At 32.6% G+C, this 20,036-nt stretch overlaps 1 protein-coding gene across 4 annotated transcripts; it reads right to left on the reverse strand.

Annotated features, from left to right (window-relative positions):
• Positions 1 to 8,427: 8,427 nt before the first annotated feature.
• LOC139852940 (putative beta-glucosidase 41) lies at positions 8,428 to 19,845 on the reverse strand. Of its 4 annotated transcripts, none has more exons than XM_071842286.1 (14): positions 19,830 to 19,845; positions 12,785 to 12,849; positions 12,589 to 12,655; positions 12,419 to 12,477; positions 12,211 to 12,286; positions 12,041 to 12,112; positions 11,632 to 11,719; positions 11,275 to 11,530; positions 10,739 to 10,854; positions 10,259 to 10,482; positions 10,137 to 10,168; positions 9,947 to 10,049; positions 8,940 to 9,048; positions 8,428 to 8,845 (listed from the first exon to the last, which is right to left on the reverse strand). In XM_071842286.1, the coding sequence occupies exons 5-14, from the start codon at positions 12,269 to 12,271 to the stop codon at positions 8,656 to 8,658; spliced, it is 1,251 nt and encodes a 416-aa protein (XP_071698387.1). In that variant the 5' UTR covers positions 12,272 to 12,286; positions 12,419 to 12,477; positions 12,589 to 12,655; positions 12,785 to 12,849; positions 19,830 to 19,845; the 3' UTR covers positions 8,428 to 8,655. The 4 variants fall into 4 exon arrangements, with proteins under 4 accessions (XP_071698387.1, XP_071698386.1, XP_071698389.1 ...); XM_071842285.1 differs by lacking the exon at positions 19,830 to 19,845 and adding an exon at positions 19,648 to 19,785 and having other exon boundaries at positions 12,785 to 12,878; XM_071842288.1 differs by lacking the exon at positions 19,830 to 19,845 and having other exon boundaries at positions 12,580 to 12,655; positions 12,785 to 12,866.
• Positions 19,846 to 20,036: the final 191 nt, after the last annotated feature.

The raw sequence follows: 20,036 nt of genomic DNA on the forward strand, positions 1-20,036 counted from the left end.
TGGTATTCTAATTACATAGAATATATATATATATATATATATATATATATATATATATATATATATATATATATATATATATATATATATATATAGATAGATAAAAAGATTTCGTAGATTACGGAGGACTTTGCGGGATATGTCAGGCAAAGTTTAAAGTAACAGATACGATAAGATATGATTTAGCAGATATGCTAAGATATAAATTTTTGTCTATACACTATTCATGCAATCAATGCAGCAAGACGTGTCTTAGACTAAAAATGATAAGCAGGTAATTTCCTGAGGATGATAAGTAGTTAATTTTCGACACAAAATGATAAGCAAAACTTTTGACATGCAGACACGGTCGAAGTCCAGACTCACTAATGCATCCTATCGACTTATCAGTTAGACACACTAATGCAGACCTGGTTCGCTAAGACCACCGCTCTGATACCAACTGAAAGGACCCGTTCATATACATTATAAACGATTCACAATAGTTGATTACATTGCGAGGTATTTGACCTCTATATGATACATTTTACAAACATTGCATTCGTTTTTAAAAGACAAACTTTCTTTACATCGAAAATTGACAGGCATGCATACCATTTCATAATATCCACTATCCAACTATAAATTGATTTAATAATAATCTTTGATGAACTCAATGTCTCGAATGCAATGTTCTTCGAAATATGTTATGAAAGACTCCAAGTAATATCTTTAAAATGAGCAAATGCACAGCGGAAGATTTCTTTAACATCTGAGAATAAACATGCTTTAAAGTGTCAACCAAAAGGTTGGTGAGTTCATTAGTTTATCATAATCATTTATTTCCATCATTTTAATAGACCACAAGAATTTCATTTCCAGTTTTCATAAATATACGTCCCATGCATAGAGAAAAAAATAATCATTCATATGGTGAACACCTGGTAACCGACATTAACTAGATACATATAAGAATATCCCCTATCATTCCGGGATCCTCCTTCGAACATGATATAAATTTCGAAGTACTAAAGCATCCGGTACTTTGGATGGGGTTTGTTAGGCCCAATAGATCTATCTTTAGGATTCACGTCAATTAGGGTGTATGTTCCCTAATTCTTAGATTACCAGACTTTAATAAAAAGGGGCATATTCGATTTCGATAATTCAACCATAGAATGTAGTTTCAATTACTTGTGTCTATTTCGTCAAACATTTATAAAAGCGCATGTATTCTCAGTCCCACAAATATAAAGGGTAAAAAGGCAAATGAAACTCACCATACTGTATTTCGTAGTAAAAATACATATAACGTCATTGAACAAGTGCAAGGTTGGCCTCGGATTCACGAACCTAAATTAATTATATATAATTATGTGTTGGTCAATATTTGTCTAACAAATTAGGTCAAGTCATAGTGTACCACAATCCTAATGCTCGAGACTAATATGCAAAAGTCAACAAAAGTAAATTTGACTCAAAATAATTTCCAAAAATCTATACATGATTAATATATAGTTTAAATATCGTCGTTTTATATTTTTAAATATTTTTAAAAGATTTATTAGAGTAAATAATATAATTTATTTATTAATAAATAAAATTTTATATTAAATTTATATAATAAAATATACTTTTATATATATATTAAGTAATAAAATTTATAGGGTTCATTTAATATCATAAAGATAATATGATAGGTATTATTAAAGTAAGTTATTACACGTAGTAAAATATGTTTGTATCACATATTTATTTGATAAAATAATATCTATAATGATAGTAAGTAAAAGTTGTATTATTTTGTAATAATAATTATTATTATAAAAATATCAATATTTATAATTACTAAGATGACATTATGATAAAACGATAATTCTAATTATGATAACTTTACTATTTACGATAATTTTTAATATTATCTTTAAAATAATAATTCTATTTAAAATAATAATAATAATGATATTTTATAGTAACAATGACATTTCTATTAAAATGATAATTTTTGTTAAAATGATAGTTTTAATACTAACGATACTTTTAATAATAATAATAATGATAAAAATAATAAGAACGATAATTTTATCTAAATCAATATCTTATAATATTTTAATTTCATCATGATACTCTTACTCATTATTTCCAAATCGTTTCATTTAATAGCTTTTAATCATCTTTTATATCGTGTTCATAATAATGATAATAATAGTAATCAAAATAATTAGGTGTTACAAATATTTTTTTTAATTACACTAATATTAATAATGATAGTTACTATAACATTATTAACGATAATACTAATAATTATCTTAATGATAATATAGTAATAATAATAATAACAATAACAATAACCATTTTTAAATAATGATATATATATATTAATATATATTAATAATGATAATAATAATAATAATAATACTAATAATAATAATAATAATAATAATAATAATAATAATTGGATAACAATAATAATACTAATTATAACTTTAATGATAATAACGATAGTAATAATAAAAAAAATAACAATTTTTAATGATAAATCCCTTTTATTGATAAAGATAATAATAATGATAATAATAAGATAAAACTAGAACGACGATAAAAACGACGATAATAATAATCATTTTTAATAAAAATATCGAAAATTCAATTGATTATAACTTCTAATCCGTTCATCGAAACCATTCGATATCTAAAGGAAAAGTTCTTAATTTTTCGCTAGCTTTCCAAAGACATGCATATCTTATACCTTATCTCAACCGCAAGTGTAACTAATTCAATATTCAACCTAACCTGTCTAAGGGCAATATCAAAAGTACAAGCATGCATAATCCTAAATACTCGAGCACTAGTCAGGGATACACTATTAGTATGTAAAAGTTAAATTATGAGTACTCACGTATCAATATTGAGATTCAATATTGCAGGAAAGGTACGTAGACGCAACAGAAATGATAAACACTATATTGACCTCACGAGCATACCCATGAACCTTACTCAATCACCTCCATAGCTATAACCCATAATTTCCTAAATCCTATCCTACTCGAAAAACAATTTCGAAATCACTCGGACAGCACTCCGTCGTAATATTTTATGTATACTAATAATATCTTGAAATAATACGGAGTAAATATATATATGTAAATCGATTGAGAGAGTTTAGAGAAAAATATTTTCAAGTTTCTATGAAATAATGAAACCTATTGAATTCTATTTATAATAGATTTTTGAATTATTAAAGTGAATTATTAAAGTATGAATTATTAAAGTGAATTACTAAAGTATGAATTATTAAAGTGAATTATTAAAGTATGAATTATTAAAGTGAATTATTAAAGTATGAATTATTAAAGTGAATTATTAAAGTATAAATTATTAAAGTGAATTATTAAAGTTAAAGTAAAGTAAAAATAAAGTAAAGGTAAAGTTTAATTATAGTAAAAGTATAAAACTATGTACGTATAATACGCGTATAAATATATATAATATTAATTTAAATCGTTATACATATTTAATAAAATAAAATATAAATATCGTTATCTTTATCATACTAGTTAAGTAATGAGTTGTCAAAAGTGATTCTAGATATTTATAAAAGTTATATACGTTTTAATAATAAAGTTCTTTTTAAACTGAAAACGTTTTTGTACGTTTGAAACTAAATAGATCAATCGAGTCTTTATGAGATTCAATCTTCCACTATCCTTTGTCTAGTTCTCAATGATTGACAATATGTTCTTATTTATAAATCACTTTACCATTTTTCGAATATTGTTAAAATGGAAAGATTTCTCAAATCAACGTGGGCCTTTCAACAGAGACTTGTAATCATAATTCAATATATCTGATAATTCAATCATTTGATCTTATCTTCTAATTTTATTGATAAACATTTTGAAACAGATACAATCATATAAAGTATTTAATCTAATATTTTGTTTACGTTTCAAGTTATAATATATATACACATATACATATATAATCATATTTGTTTAATGGTTCGTGAATCGTTGGAACTTGGTCGAGGTTGAATGAATGTATGAACATAGTTTAAAATTCTTGCAATTTAACTTAACAAATATTGCTGATCGTGTCGGAAACATATAAAGATTAAAATTTAAATTTGGTTGGAAATTTCCAGGTTGTCACAATATAAAAGATAATATATGAATGCTCACGTATCAATATTGTGATTCAATATTGCAGGAAAGTACGTAGACACAACGGAGATGATAAACACTAGGTTTGACTTGCGAACAATACCCATGAACATTACTCATAACCTCCATAGCTATAACTCATAGTTTCCTTAGCTCTATCCCGCTTGCAAAATCCGTTTTGAAAACATGCGAGCAGAACCTCGTCGTAGTATTTTATGTATAAATAATAATAATACTAATACTACTAATAATAATAAGATTAATAATAATAATAATAATAATAATAATAATAATATATATATATATATATATATATATATATATATATATATATATATATATATATATATATATATATAAATATATATCGAGAGAGTAGAGTGAAAGAAGAGAAAATGAATGCACAAAACTGAAATGTTTTTGCTCGATTTATAGATGTTGCCAGCATTCAGTAGTCATGCGATCGCATGACTTTATAGTTCATTCCCCATGCGATCGCATGGGGAGTCCTGACAGCTCACGCTTAGAAAACTAGCACTTTACGTTTTGCGACGTGTACCTTTATTAATAGTTAGACTTAAATTATCCATAAATTATATTACTTGAAATATAACTTGATCGCTCGAGTGTTTTGGTCATTTGCTTCTATATATCGACGTCTCGTTATTTACTAATATATATATATAAGTATTATTTTAAATCAAATCGTTTTAAGATTAAGTTAATATTTTATTTTATCACCTTGTAAAATATATAGATACATTTTCATTTTGAAATAGTATTTTACTGTAGCAAATAGTGATTTTCGAAAACACTGTAGCTTTTTGGGTACAGTAGCAATTCGAAAATACTGTAGCAAATTAGTGTTTTACTTGTTCATCTTAAACGTTTTAGCTAACTTATCTAAATATCAATTGAATTAACAAACGAATGTTACTAACGTTTACTAAATAACTTGAAATTATATATATGTATACATCTTTATTTAATTACAAATAGATGTTCGTGAATCGTCGGTCAATAGTCAAAGGTTAACTGAATATATAACATTAGTTCAAAAATTTTGAGAATCAATATTACAGACTTTGCTTATCGTGTCAGAAATATTAAATCATTTAAAGATAAAGTTTAAATTTGGTCATAAATTTCTGGGTTGTCACAAATAAATAATTGATAACATTCATCATGAGTAATGTTATTCCTAATAATATTTTTGGAACGTTATTTTCTTTCATCTTATATGAAGTTTTTTTCAAAATTTAGCCCGGTTTAGAGTTTAAGCTTTAGGGTTTAGTGTTTTGGGTTTAGTCCCTAAACCCTAAACTCTAAACCGCTCGTGTTAAAAATTCAATCTAAACCCTAATTTATAAACCCTACTTTTTAAACCCCTAATTTCTAAACCCTAATTACTAAACCCTAATTTTTAAACCAAAAAAAAAAAAAAAACCTCAGAAGCATAATATTACACATAATGCATGTTTTTATTTTTCTCTTCGAGCGTTTTCTCGCCAAAATAATAACATTAATCACAAAGTGTCCTTTTTAAATTTTTATATTTTCATGTGATCTTGATCACTATAAAAAATTTTTGAAAAAAACGAAAAAAATTTACTTTCCCCCAAAAAAATGCTTCTCTCTTGATTATATATATATATGCTTCTCTCTTGATTATATATATATATATATATATATATATATATATATATATATATATATATATATATAGGAGGGATCCCCTGAGAACTTTAGTACTGTGAGAACCTGAGAACTCATAGTCGAACAATAAATTGACGCGGCCGAACAAAAAGTAGGGTTAGTCGAACAAAAAAAAAAAACAAGGGCGAACCATTTTGTTGTGCTAGAATAAATTTGAGCTGCATCTTTATTCTGTAGAACAAATAATTGTAGAATAACAAATTGTAGAACATGTTCGAATTAGCCAAAAATTGCTCGAATTCATATATTTTTGTTCGGCCGCTAGTGTTTTTGTTCGAATATCACCATGTTCTACAAGCACAAAATCAATATTGGTTCTACATTTCTGTTCTACACATCATGTTATACAAAAATGTAGAACGTAAGTGTTCGACTTTCACCTGTTTTTTTCAAAAAATAACATTTTTTTTATTTAGCCCGATTTAGAGTTCCGTAAACCCTCAACCCTAAACCCTAAACCCTAAACTCTAAACCGTTCGCGTAAAAATCTCATTCTAAACCCTAAATCTAAACCCTAAAATCTAAATCCTAAACCCTAAAATCTAAACTCTAAATCTAAACCCTAACTTAATTTGATGAAAATTGATGAAAATCATGTTCTACATAAAATGTAGAACCAAGCAAACAAATGCATCTAAAGACAAAAAATAAAAATTGTTCGACTAGGGTAGTTTTTTGTTCGGCCGCGTCCCACTTTTTGCTCGAATAGAAAAGTTCTCAGGGTTCTCATTCTAAAAATAGTTCTCATTATAAGAACACCCACATAATAATAATAATAATATGTAATAAATCAGTGACTTCAGTAAGACCCATTTGATCTTTCTGCAACACATCTAACAGTCCAAACTAGTTTTCCGATTATACATCAAATATTTCCACCCCAAGACATAACTATATATATCTTCATACCATTCATTGAAGACCCAATGTATAACAAGTCAACCACAAAACATTAGACCATTTGTAGTGGTTATTCGTGTTGTGAATTTTTTGCACTTTATTGCTGACTAGTTTGTGTTGTGTTAGTGAGTGGAGTGGTGGTGGTGTTGGATGTTGGTTTTGTTTGTTAGACCACTCCATATGGTTAGTTACCCGCTCATTACCCGTAGTTACCCGTAATGAACCATAGGCACGGCTTAGTTACCCGCTTTAATTACCCGCACTCACCATGGATTTAATGGAAGAGTTTTGGTTAGTTATAGGAATTGTGGGTCTCAGTGGCTTTTTATTGTTGTACTTGATGCTTTATTGCTTGTACGTTGTATATTAAGAGGAGTATTGTTTTAGCCATGATATGGAGTGTTTAGTTATGAGTTAGTTATAGGATATTGGTGTTGATGTGGCGCTGATGTGGAAGGTTAAGAGGATGAATAGTTTAGTTACGATAGAGAGTGACCTTAGTAGAATGCTGATGTGGCAAAATATAATTGGTCAAGTATTAAAAAGGGGATAAAAATAATATTTTTATAATAATAAAAAACCAAAACATACGTTGCTTATTCCGTTGCATTTCAACCAACACGGATTAAATTTTCAATCCAACACATGGATATGGGTGTTGGTGAGGCGTTGACTCTTTGCCACATCGGATCCAACCCCGTTGAATCCCACCGATACAAATCGTCTTAAAGAGGTAAACGGGTGCATTCTTCTTTCTTTTTGCAATTAGTCAACTGTCTATGCAGTCTTGTAAATCAGTAAAAGATTGAGACTAAGAAGTCAAACATGACATTTCAAAATCCCAGACCAATGCAGCTATCAATGGTTCACTTTCCCTCGAATCATTTTTTCAGTTCCGTCTTAATTATCTTCTTAATTATCTGATCTATTTTCATCAATACAGTCCCTACCAACATTACCATAACTTGAAATCCCAGAATCTATAAATATATTGCTAGTTTCATCCTTCAAAATGTTTTCTTGATGAAATTTTGTGGTTGTTAAAGATATCAAATGAGTGAATGTAAGCCAAGTTTTCCAAATTATTGTTGATGTTTTGAGAATTTTGGACTAATTATTATCATGTAAAACTAGAATTAGATTAATCCGCTGCATATACTTAAGAATAGGTATCCATTGTTGGATGATCAATTTAGTTGTATGGTTTTAATACTACTAGTATTCATAAAAGGTTTATAGTTTGATTCTTTTTCTTCAGGACTTACCTGTCTTCTTCGAATGCAGTATAATGGAAGAATGGGATATGTGGAGACTGAAGCATGTGATGTTAGTGAAACATTGGTTACCCCTTTAGCATTAAAGCAATCAATTCATGCTTTTAGGCTTCTTAATGAAAATCCAAAAGCTCAGGAATGTTTGTTTATCCTTTTCCTTGTTATGCATATTAATTTGATTTTTTTTTTTAAGGTTTGTACCAACTGTAATGGAAACAGGTTCGCATTATTCCCTTCACTTAGAAATATAGAATGAGAAATGAACTTGGATCATCAGTTTTAAAGACCGAACATGAATTATCACAGGCCTTTTTGTGCCCTTTTAATGTAGGTGCAAATACTAATACTACTGTATTAAATTTGTACCTTAGGATTAGAACTTGGAATTTGGATAAGATTGAAGCAAGATTTATGCTAACTTTGCTTGCTTTTACTAACTTATTCGGTTCGTATATTGGGTTTAATAAAAAATGATTGTTACCATCTTCAAGTAAATACAAATGCCTTTTACAAATTAGATACAAATATACGACATGGGAGGATCCTTTTGTGCTTCATGTACACTTTTGTAAGCTACAGTCTGTCAGTCTATACCATGTTCATGAGGAATTGTTATACTCTAGCTAATAAGCTTGATGCTCCCCAGATGTCAAAACACCCTTGAACCAATTAACAGAAGACTTTGGGATCCTTGTCAAATTGTTGTTGTAGTCCACAAAATAGAGTCCAAATCGGACCGTATATCCATAGTTCCATTCCCAGTTGTCAAGCAGAGACCACACAAAGTAGCCTCGCACGTCGCACCCATCTTCCCTGGATTAATAGATTTTCAAGTTTATTAATTTACTAAACATTTTATATTTATAATTTGATTTATTATAATGATTAGTAAAATAATAACGGGCACCTGATAGCAGCTGATAGGTTCGACAGATAGTCCGTGTGGAAACTTATCCTCTTATCATCCTGCAGCGCCTCATCGAGATCTATATGAGCTTTGTTTGGGTCATCCATGCCTGCATTATCCGAGGTCAATGTAAATTTTTTAGTTTTTAGACGTTGGGGGTGGTAATCTTGACTCGTTTATCTTTGCCGTGTTACGGAAAAATTAAAACAGAAAGAAATGAACAGAGTCTCCAGACTTGCATCTGTCTTTAGCATGTGAAAGGGGAAAAGATTATTAAACGGAACGTGTCAAACAGTTAGAAAGTTGTCCAAATCTGCCCATTAAGTAATTAACACTCCGTAAATGGTAAAGTTTTAGGGCGATAAGTCTTACGGGTCAATCTGTTGAGATGTAGAGTCTTTAAACAAAACGAAGGGAAAGAAGACCCTTGCGAATCGTGAGGGTCGGGGCCCAGTTCGCAACAAGAGTGGTTAAACGCGAGATAAGAGATCGAGCATTTGTAGAGCTGGATGGTCAAGTGGGTCGCGAAACGCGAGGCTGGGCTCGCGAAACTCGACCAGTGGATTGGGCAGCAAGTCGCTCTAGAAGTTTCCTTATTATGTTTAACTCTATTTATAACTAAATTGTAACCCCAACCTCCTGTGTATCGTGTGCACGGAATTTATTAGCGAAAATCTCTAGTTTTTGGTTTGCGCCCGTGGACTAAGCCCTTCTCCGTGTTTGGAGTTGAAATATAACCATGTTAAATCCTTGCATCGTTTATTGTTAATTTATCGTTTTTTTTCTTATTCGTTTGTTGTTTGTGCATGTAATCCGGGTGACACGAGTCTTTTGCTAACAAGGGTATCGTTAGTTGGCTCCTTCCGCTGCCAATTCCTAACACAGTCCAACCGGACCAGTGGGAAAAATATATTTCAATTTGATATTAATATTTTGGGACCCGTTACCCAACATGTCCGACCCGCACATTTTCTACCTCTAAGGTTAATAATCTTTGAATCACTTACCATTTTCAGTGATGATCACTGGTGGGTTCCCATATTTTTCTTTAATGTATACTGCTAACTTTCTTAATCCCCACGGTACGATGCGTAACCAACTGGAAGCAGCCTGCAAGTGACATTAAAGTTCATCTTTAGTTTTTTCTGTATAATTTCTCCAATAAAGATCCTAAAATTCAACGAGATTCAGACATACTGTTTCTCCAATCGATTGTCCGTTTCTAGAAGCTACATTAAGCAAGAACAACCATTAATTAGTTCAAATTCCACTATCTTTATACTAAATAAGACGTAAGCAGTTAATGCTATTTTACTTACTTGATGTAATAACAGAGGAATCAGTAGAGGCGTCCCGCAGTATGAATTTTCGAATTCCAGTTCTGTCATTTTTGGCATACAACGACGTGTAATGGTTGATGCCAACGAAGTCCAACGAACCAACGATGAATTCTGAAACATCAGGAGTGATTTCAGGTAGTCGGTCACCGACTTGCGTTCGCATAGAAAGAGGATAGTTTCCGAGCAACAAAGGATCAAGAAACCTGATTCACTTTAATCTGCGTTACACAGTGAGTTTGATTTTACCCCCACATAACAACCTTACAATTCCTTCGCAACGTTACTTTAGAGGTGGCACAGTTAGTTAGTCGGGTGACGGGTCAAACAGGTAAATTTTGGTGCAGATTAAATTTGTCAAAAATAAAATAATATAAAATATAGTGAGATTGACTCATTTAGCTTATCGGGTCATAACCTCATAATCACTATTTAATGAAGCTACTATGGTTGAAGTATTACCAGCCAAGTTCAAAATCCATTGCTCGAGTTGCAGCTTCTTGATCTTCGTCAGAGTCGGAGTACGGTTCATACCATTTGATATCCAATGAGATTCCAATTAAACCTCCTTGCTTTTCCTTGAGGATGCAAAATCATTTAAAAATTCACGAGTTACTCTTGACTAGAGGTGGCCAAATGGGCGGGTAGGCACATAGGGTATCAGATCAAAACAGGTCGTATTGGGCTGACCCACCACTTTTTTACCCCTTCTCATTTTATTAAATATTTAATATTTAATATTAATATTAAATATTAAATTAACCTGTTAAAACAATAGCCAACACTTTTCAATTTAGGACATTTTAAGCATCTTAAAACTTTTAACCACTTGACCCGTTTACACATTAAGTTTGATCTTTTAACCAGTTGAGCCGTTTGATATGAAATGCAACCATCTTGCACATAGAGAGAGAGATCAAAGACGCGCACACAGACCATTTTAAAACCTTGTTGAACTGGCGGGCCTATAATTTTTTTGTTATAATTGGGAGGAGTACCTTAAAATAATTTTGGTAGCCATGATAAACAGCAGCATGAGTCAACAAAATGTTGTGAGCTACAATGTACGGTTCATCGGATGATTTCCCCTTCTTACACAATAAATGAAAGAGAAACGAGCACCTCCCCGGAGCCTGAATACCATAATCGTAACCTTGTATCGCAAATCCATGAGGCTCGTTAAATGTGATCCAATGTTTAACTCTATCCCCAAATTCTTCAAAACACGTGAAAGCATAATTCTTAAAGTCTTCTCTACAAACACAAATATATTCTTTAAGCCTTGTTTCAGTATTCACATTTCACCCTACACAAAGGTAAATAATACACAGTAATTTATTTGACATAATACTTACATTATTCGAGTATCCAACCATCCTTCGTATATATCTTCAAGCATTTGCGGAAGATCCCAATGATACAAAGTTGCATAAGGCTGAATTCCTGGTAAAAACACATTCGCATGATCATATACTATTTTTCCATATGGTATTTGTACATATTACATCTTATCGTTATCAAACGGATAAAGTTTTCACTGTTCAGCAACCAGGTGACCCTACTTTTAAATAAACAGAGTTGTAAGGTTTTTCCCTGTTCGGGTTACCCGGGAAGGTCGGGTAATCCGACCCCATACTCTAGTGTACACAGGCCAACAGGAATACTTCATGGCTGGTTCCAACCGTTCCCAGGGACCTCTTAAGATGTCAAGGGACCAACCACTGGGCTACCTTGGAATGGTTTATTAAATACAAAGAAAATGACCTTTTTCTAGTAAAGAATCAATGAGGTTGTTGTAGTACTCGATCCCTTTTGGATTCGGTACGCCAGTTCCATCTGTTAACATCAACTTACATTTTAGTTCATTTGCTACTTTCAAACAAATATAGAACACAATAATTAATTGATTAAGATGTGTAATAAGATAACTTTACTTGGAAATATTCTTGACCATGATATTGAGAATCTATAAGCATCCATTCCCAGATTCTTCATCAATTCAATATCATCCTAATAAATTAAATTTAAAAAACAATTAAAAACAATTCAATTACCAATAATTAAATCATTAACACATGATAAAGAAAAGAATATGAATCTTGAATAGAGTAGAACTCAAGTATTCACAAAAAAAAAAAAAACCTTAAATCTATGATATTGATCAACTGTTTCATCAGCATTGCTAAAATCAAATATCCTTCCTGTTTTATCATCATCATCATCAAATTGATTCATATAAAATCAATATTAACTGTACTTCTATTTCCAAAAAATTAAAACAGATAAATGAATTAAATATGCACTTTAATCACCAGGCAGCCTTGAGAAGGTATCCCATATACTATCTCCTTTATTTCCTTCATCAACCGCACCTTCAAACTGCCATTGAAAAATAACCCAACTTCATCATCTCTTTCATACACATATACATGTTTTGATTATTGATTAAATATCTAAAAAATGATGAAAAAAATAAAATATAAAATAAAATATAGATAGATAGAAAACCTGGTAAGCAGAAGAAGCAGTTCCAAATGTAAATCCATCTGGGAAATCATTTCTGCTTGTAGATTCTAATTTTGATATCATCAAACATGAAGTAAATAACTGTTGGAGGTTTTATTAAATTCTTTTGTGTAGGGTAAAATAATCGATAGCCGGATAAATCACTGAATCGTGGTATCACTTTCCGAAAGTAATTATTCGACCCTTATAGCCTGGGTTACACGAATATCACTTTGGGATAAGACAGAGATTAAATTCTTGTTTTGGCAGAAACAAGAATTCCTTTTTGCAGAAGAATATTTTGGTGTTCGTAACTTGTGTCTCTCCTCATGCATATTGGTTAATATATTTATATACACCCTTAATCATGAAAGAGTCTTTTATTAAAATCAATTGGCCGATTGATTAATAAAAGTATCTTCTATAATATTCAAAAGTGGTTACAGGAAGAATATTTCTATAAACAAATATTATCACTTCCATCATTAAAGTAAAAGTTGTTACTTTTACAATAAACAAATATTATATTTTACAACTATCAAAGCATGAGTGATCACTTTATAATAAACAAGTATTATTCCTTCAACTACTAAAGCAAAAGTGGGTGCAAGAATAATTCTTTCGTAATCACTCAAAATTGTGTTAAGTGTTTTCTTACTGTTGTCTCTTAAGAACCAGCACTGCAAAAGGACCAGCAGCGCAAAAATCAGCAAACAGGACCAGCAGCGCAAAAGTCAGCATACAGGACCAGCAGCGCAAAAGTCAGCATACAGGACCAGCAGCGCAGAGGAACCAGCAAACAGGACCAGCTGCGCAGAACAACCAGCACAGGGACTAGCTGCGCAGAACAACCAGCACAGGGACCAGCTGCGCAAAACAACCAGCACAGGGACCAGCTGCGCAGAACAACCAGCACAGGGACCAGCAATGCAGAACAACCAGCACAAGGACCAGCAATGCAGAACAACCAGCACAAGGACCAGCAATGCAGAACAACCAGCACAAAACACTTAGCCAAATTTCAGCTTACTAAGAAAACTTAGTACTGAAAACACTTAGTCAAATTTCAGGTAGACCAAGTCATGATAGTAAATAATGGAAAACCACTTTTGGGTTCGGGTAATCTATCACTTAATGGGTGTACACTCCGTACCTCCAAACCCATTTACAAGTGTAGATTAAAACCCAAAATTACACTAAATTTACAACAATCCTCCCCAATTTAGTGCAATTCGTTTCATGAGAATTAAACAAATTAAAACAAAACTCATGCATAAATGAAAATATCTTGAAGATTGAATTTTCACCTTAGTACATTACACATTCCAAATATTCGAGAATCGGGGTGTTCTAAGAATTGAACCCTTCAACCCATTTGAATAACTGAAAATAACATACACATAAGTTTTCAAATACTCTAAAGCTATCCTGACACTTTACAAGCCATGTGTCCATATCCATTCATGAATGTATCTAAAGCAAAAGTCCAAGCTTTGTTGAAGCGGCAAAACTTCACATTCACATAGGTAGTTCATTTCAGTCATGCACCTGCTATTGCACTTTTTCAAATAAACCATTAAGAAGCTAAACTTCATCCTCACCTTCAACAGGTCCGAGTACATACCTTACCTTGGGATGATACAAAATTTTGTACTCCAAATTTCTAAGTATAAGCCTTCCACATTGAATTCAACTTCTAATTTTCATCAGAAGGGAATTGGGTATCTTATAATTAGAAATTTATGTGGACTTTAAACCCATCCCCACAGCAGACTTGTTCACCAAGTCTCTTGCCAATCCCTTCGTCAAGTGATCAGTTAAATTCTGTTGTGACCTCACGAACACTATAGAAATCACCCCATTCATGATGAGTTCACGAATCATGCTATGTCTGACACCTAAGTGTCTAGACTTTCCATTGTACATCTGGCTATAAGCCTTTGCCAATGTCGCAGCACTATCACAATGGATAGACATGGGTGCTATAGGTTTAGGCCATAATGGTATCTCATGGATCAAGTTTCTAAGCCATTCTGCTTCTTTACCAGCAGCAGCTAAAGCAACAAACTCAGATTCCATCGTTGAGTTGGTAATACATGTCTGCTTCTTAGAAGCCCATGAAATAGCACCTCCCCCAAGCAAGAACACCCAACCACTCATTGAAGAATGATCTTCAATATTGGTTATCCAACTCGCATCAGAATATCCTTCTATTACCGAAGGAAATCCATTATAAGATAAACTATAGTCCATAGTTTTCTTCAAGTACTTCAGTACCCGCCTAATTGCTTGCCAGTGATGAGTACTAGGATTACTAGTATATCTACTCAGTTTTCCCACAGCAAAAGCAATATCCGGCCTTGTACAAGTCATGGCGTACATCAAACAGCCAATCACCTGAGAATACTCAAGTTGTGATACAGCTTCACCTTGATTAGGCATAAGCTTCTCACTTGGATCAACAGGGGTACTCACAGGATTACATTCAAAGCAATTGAACTTTTTCAACACCTTCTCAATATAATGAGATTGACAAATCAAAATTCCTTTGCTTTCACGTTTGATCCTAATGCCAAGGATAACGTCAGCCTCCCCCATATCTTTCATGGAGAATTTTGATGACAAAAATTCTTTTGTTAAATCAACCTGACTTTGGTCAGTCCCAAAGATTAACATGTCATCAACATATAGACAAATTATAACTCCTTTACCAGAATCATCAAATTTACTATATACACATTTATCTGCTTGGTTTAATTTAAAACCACTAGATAAAATCACTTCATCAAACTTTTGATGCCATTGCTTAGGTGCTTGTTTCAAACCATATAAGGATTTCACAAGTTTGCACACCTTGCCTTCATTTCCTGGCATGACAAAGCCCTGAGGTTGGTTCATATAAACCTCCTCATCCAATTCACCATTCAAGAATGCTGTCTTCACATCCATCTGGTGAATAACTAGATTGTGAATCGTAGCCAAAGCAATCAGCAGTCTAATGGTAGTGATACGTGCCACGGGAGCATAAGTATCAAAATAGTCAATTCCAGACTTTTGTCTAAAGCCTTGAATGACTAACCTTGCCTTGAATTTTTCAATAGTTCCATCCACCTTCATCTTCTTTTTGAAGATCCATTTGCAACCCAAAGGTTTGCAACCAGGAGGTAGATCAGCTAACACCCAAGTGTTATTGCCCATGATAGAATCCATCTCATCATTAATTGCCTCTTTCCAGAATGCAACATCCTGAGACCTCATTGCTTCATCATATGTTTTAGGATCATCATCAACATTGAAACAATACGAATATTGGGTAGACACATCATCCCTAGAACCTTCAACTAAGTATAGTTGAAAATCTGGTCCAAATGATTTAGGTTTCCTTTTTCTTTTGCTTTTCCGAAGCTCAAGTGACTGATCAACAGCCTTTTCAGAGACTTCATCATTACAATCCTTATTGATTCCATTGTTACTTGGAATCATATCCTTTGGTCTAGGTATAGATGAAAATCGATTTTCATCAAAGATTGCATCCCTTGAATCAATCACAGAATTGATTGAGACAAACTCATTAGGCTCTATTACATAGAACCTATATGCCTTGGAATGTTCAACATATCCAACAAATATGCAATCTATACCTCTTTCACCTAAAATTTTCTTCTTGGGATCAGGTAGTCTTACAACCGCCCTACAACCCCATACCCGAAGATAATTCAAGTTAGGTTTCCTTTTATTCCAAAGTTCATAAGGTGTAATCTTGTTTCTTTTGTTAGGAACTCTATTAAGCAAATAACAAGCTGTTAACATAGCTTCCCCCCAAAATCCTTCACTTAAACCCGAATAGGATAACATGGAATTAACCATTTCCTTAAGGACCCTATTCTTCCTTTCAGATATACCATTTTGTTGTGGAGTATAAGGAGCTGTGGTCTCATGGATAATACCAACGGATTGGAAATACGATTGGTCAATGTATTCACCTCCCCTATCTGTTCTAAGTCTTTTAATCAAAGCCTTTTGTTGTAATTCTACTTCAGTTTTAAATATTTTAAATTTATCTAATGCTTCATCCTTAGTATGTAACAAATAAACATAGCAAAATCTAGAAGCATCATCAATAAAAGTCACAAAATATTTCTTGTTCTCTAAAGTAGGAGTAGCATGCAAATCACATAAATCACTATGTATTAATTCCAAAATTTCAGTATCACGATGTACATTTTGAAATGGTTTCTTAGTGATCTTTGTTAACATACACGTTTTACACTTTTCATTGTTCATGTCAAAAGCCGGTATTAATCCATCTTTAGACATATCTTGCATTCTTTTAAAGTGTATATGTCCTAGTCTAGCATGCCAAAGTGTAGAATTATTTATGCTAGAAGTAGATATAAAAGCAAAATTAACATCCAAGTGATTAATGTTAAGTCTAAACATTCTATTGCATAAATAACCAAAACCAACAAACATACCATGTTTTGACAAAACAAACTTATCAGATTCAATCACTTGTTTATAACCACAACAATTTAACACACTACTGGAAACCAAATTTTTTCTTATTTGTGGTACATGCAAAACATCAAACAAACAAATAGTTTTTCCAGAACTAAAACACAAATTCACACTTCCACGTCCATGAACAGAGGCTGTTGACTCATTTCCCATATGAAGAATTGATCCATCAGTCACGGACTCGTAAGTCTTGAACCAAAATCTATCCTTGCATACATGGGTGGTGGCTCCCGAGTCAACCCACCACGCGACATCATCATCCTGCACAAAATAAGCCTCAGATATACATGAAACATAATAATTCTCATTTGAATTATTAAATATATTCTGACCTTTCGAGTTGTGGTTGTTTAAACCATTTCCCGAACCGCTTGTGCTAGATCCTTTGGCATTATTATTACCAAAAATAACCTTGCAATCCCTTTTCATGTGTCCAGTTTTACCACACTTCCAACAAGTCAATTTAGACTTCTTGTTCGGATTAGCCTTGTTATAACCTTGATGTTTACGTTTGCCCTTTTTGTCATTATTACTAGTGAACTTTTTATGTTCCACCATATTGACAACAGACGTACCAGCAACTTCGTTGCTCTTTGGCTTGTCATTATCCTGCAACCTGAGGGATTCCTCAATACGCAGATGACTACCCAACTCAACAAGAGTTAACTCCTCCTTCTTATGTTTCAAAGAATGTTTAAATTCTTTCCAAGATGGAGGTAGTTTATCAATTATGCTTGAGACTTGAATAGACTCATCCATGTTCATCTTATGTTGTGTGAATTGACCAAGTATACGAATGAGCTCATTGTATTGTTCCAAGACCGGTCTAGAATCGACCATCTTGTAATTATTAAAATTACTCACAAGGAACTTTTTACTAGAAGCATCCTCAGACATATACTTGGTTTCTAAACAGTCCCATAGTTCTTTAGAAGATTCAACATTTAGGTAAATATCAAAAAAGGAATCAGCCATACCATTGAGGATTAAACCTCTAGCGATGTAGTCATCGTTCTCCCACTTGCACCTTTTCCGAATTTGTTCAATAGTGGCATCATCACCATGATCTTCAGGAATTGGTGTGCTGAGTACGTACACCACACTCATGCTGCTCAGAAAGAAGTGCATCTTCTTTTGCCATCTCCTAAAATCAATTCCCTCAAACTTATCAAGTTTGGAGAAATTCGCCGTCATGTGTTTCATCGTAGCCGCCATCGATTATAACATATAATTACTTTCGATTGTTGGAGGTTTTATTAAATTCTTTCGTGTAGGGTAAAATAATCGATAGCCGGATAAATCACTGAATCGTGGTATCACTTTCCGAAAGTAATTATTCGACCCTTATAGCCTGGGTTACACGAATATCACTTTGGGATAAGACAGAGATTAAATTCTTGTTTTGGCAGAAACAAGAATTCCTTTTTGCAGAAGAATATTTTGGTGTTCGTAACTTGTGTCTCTCCTCATGCATATTGGTTAATATATTTATATACACCCTTAATCATGAAAGAGTCTTTTATTAAAATCAATTGGCCGATTGATTAATAAAAGTATCTTCTATAATATTCAAAAGTGGTTACAGGAAGAATATTTCTATAAACAAATATTATCACTTCCATCATTAAAGTAAAAGTTGTTACTTTTACAATAAACAAATATTATATTTTACAACTATCAAAGCATGAGTGATCACTTTATAATAAACAAGTATTATTCCTTCAACTACTAAAGCAAAAGTGGGTGCAAGAATAATTCTTTCGTAATCACTCAAAATTGTGTTAAGTGTTTTCTTACTGTTGTCTCTTAAGAACCAGCACTGCAAAAGGACCAGCAGCGCAAAAATCAGCAAACAGGACCAGCAGCGCAAAAGTCAGCATACAGGACCAGCAGCGCAAAAGTCAGCATACAGGACCAGCAGCGCAGAGGAACCAGCAAACAGGACCAGCTGCGCAGAACAACCAGCACAGGGACTAGCTGCGCAGAACAACCAGCACAGGGACCAGCTGCGCAAAACAACCAGCACAGGGACCAGCTGCGCAGAACAACCAGCACAGGGACCAGCAATGCAGAACAACCAGCACAAGGACCAGCAATGCAGAACAACCAGCACAAGGACCAGCAATGCAGAACAACCAGCACAAAACACTTAGCCAAATTTCAGCTTACTAAGAAAACTTAGTACTGAAAACACTTAGTCAAATTTCAGGTAGACCAAGTCATGATAGTAAATAATGGAAAACCACTTTTGGGTTCGGGTAATCTATCACTTAATGGGTGTACACTCCGTACCTCCAAACCCATTTACAAGTGTAGATTAAAACCCAAAATTACACTAAATTTACAACAATAACAAGAACAAAATTATGTTAATCTGATTCATGAGTCAGTAGTTTGAAGGGTGTTTTATTTTTTGGCGGTGAACTATTTATTGAGTGACTAGAGCAGGAATAAAAACAGGGGATTAAATATTATTTTTATTTATTTTTATTCTTTTAGCTAAAGTATCAAAATTCAAAAGAAGATATACCGTATATAGATATATAAACTTTAAAATGATATGGAGGTTTGTGACGCATTCTATTAGTTAGGATAACTTAAAAGCGATTCAATCTGTAGGTCAACTAAAGAATCGTTGGATCTTATCTTTAATCGACTATTTATTATCGCACAAAATAAATCTTAATTTTTATTTATAATTCAATAATTTTATAAGGGTAATGTTTTTTCCTGACTT

This window comes from Rutidosis leptorrhynchoides, chromosome 6 (genome assembly GCF_046630445.1).
Source record: "Rutidosis leptorrhynchoides isolate AG116_Rl617_1_P2 chromosome 6, CSIRO_AGI_Rlap_v1, whole genome shotgun sequence".
Taxonomy (NCBI): Eukaryota; Viridiplantae; Streptophyta; class Magnoliopsida; order Asterales; family Asteraceae; genus Rutidosis; species Rutidosis leptorrhynchoides.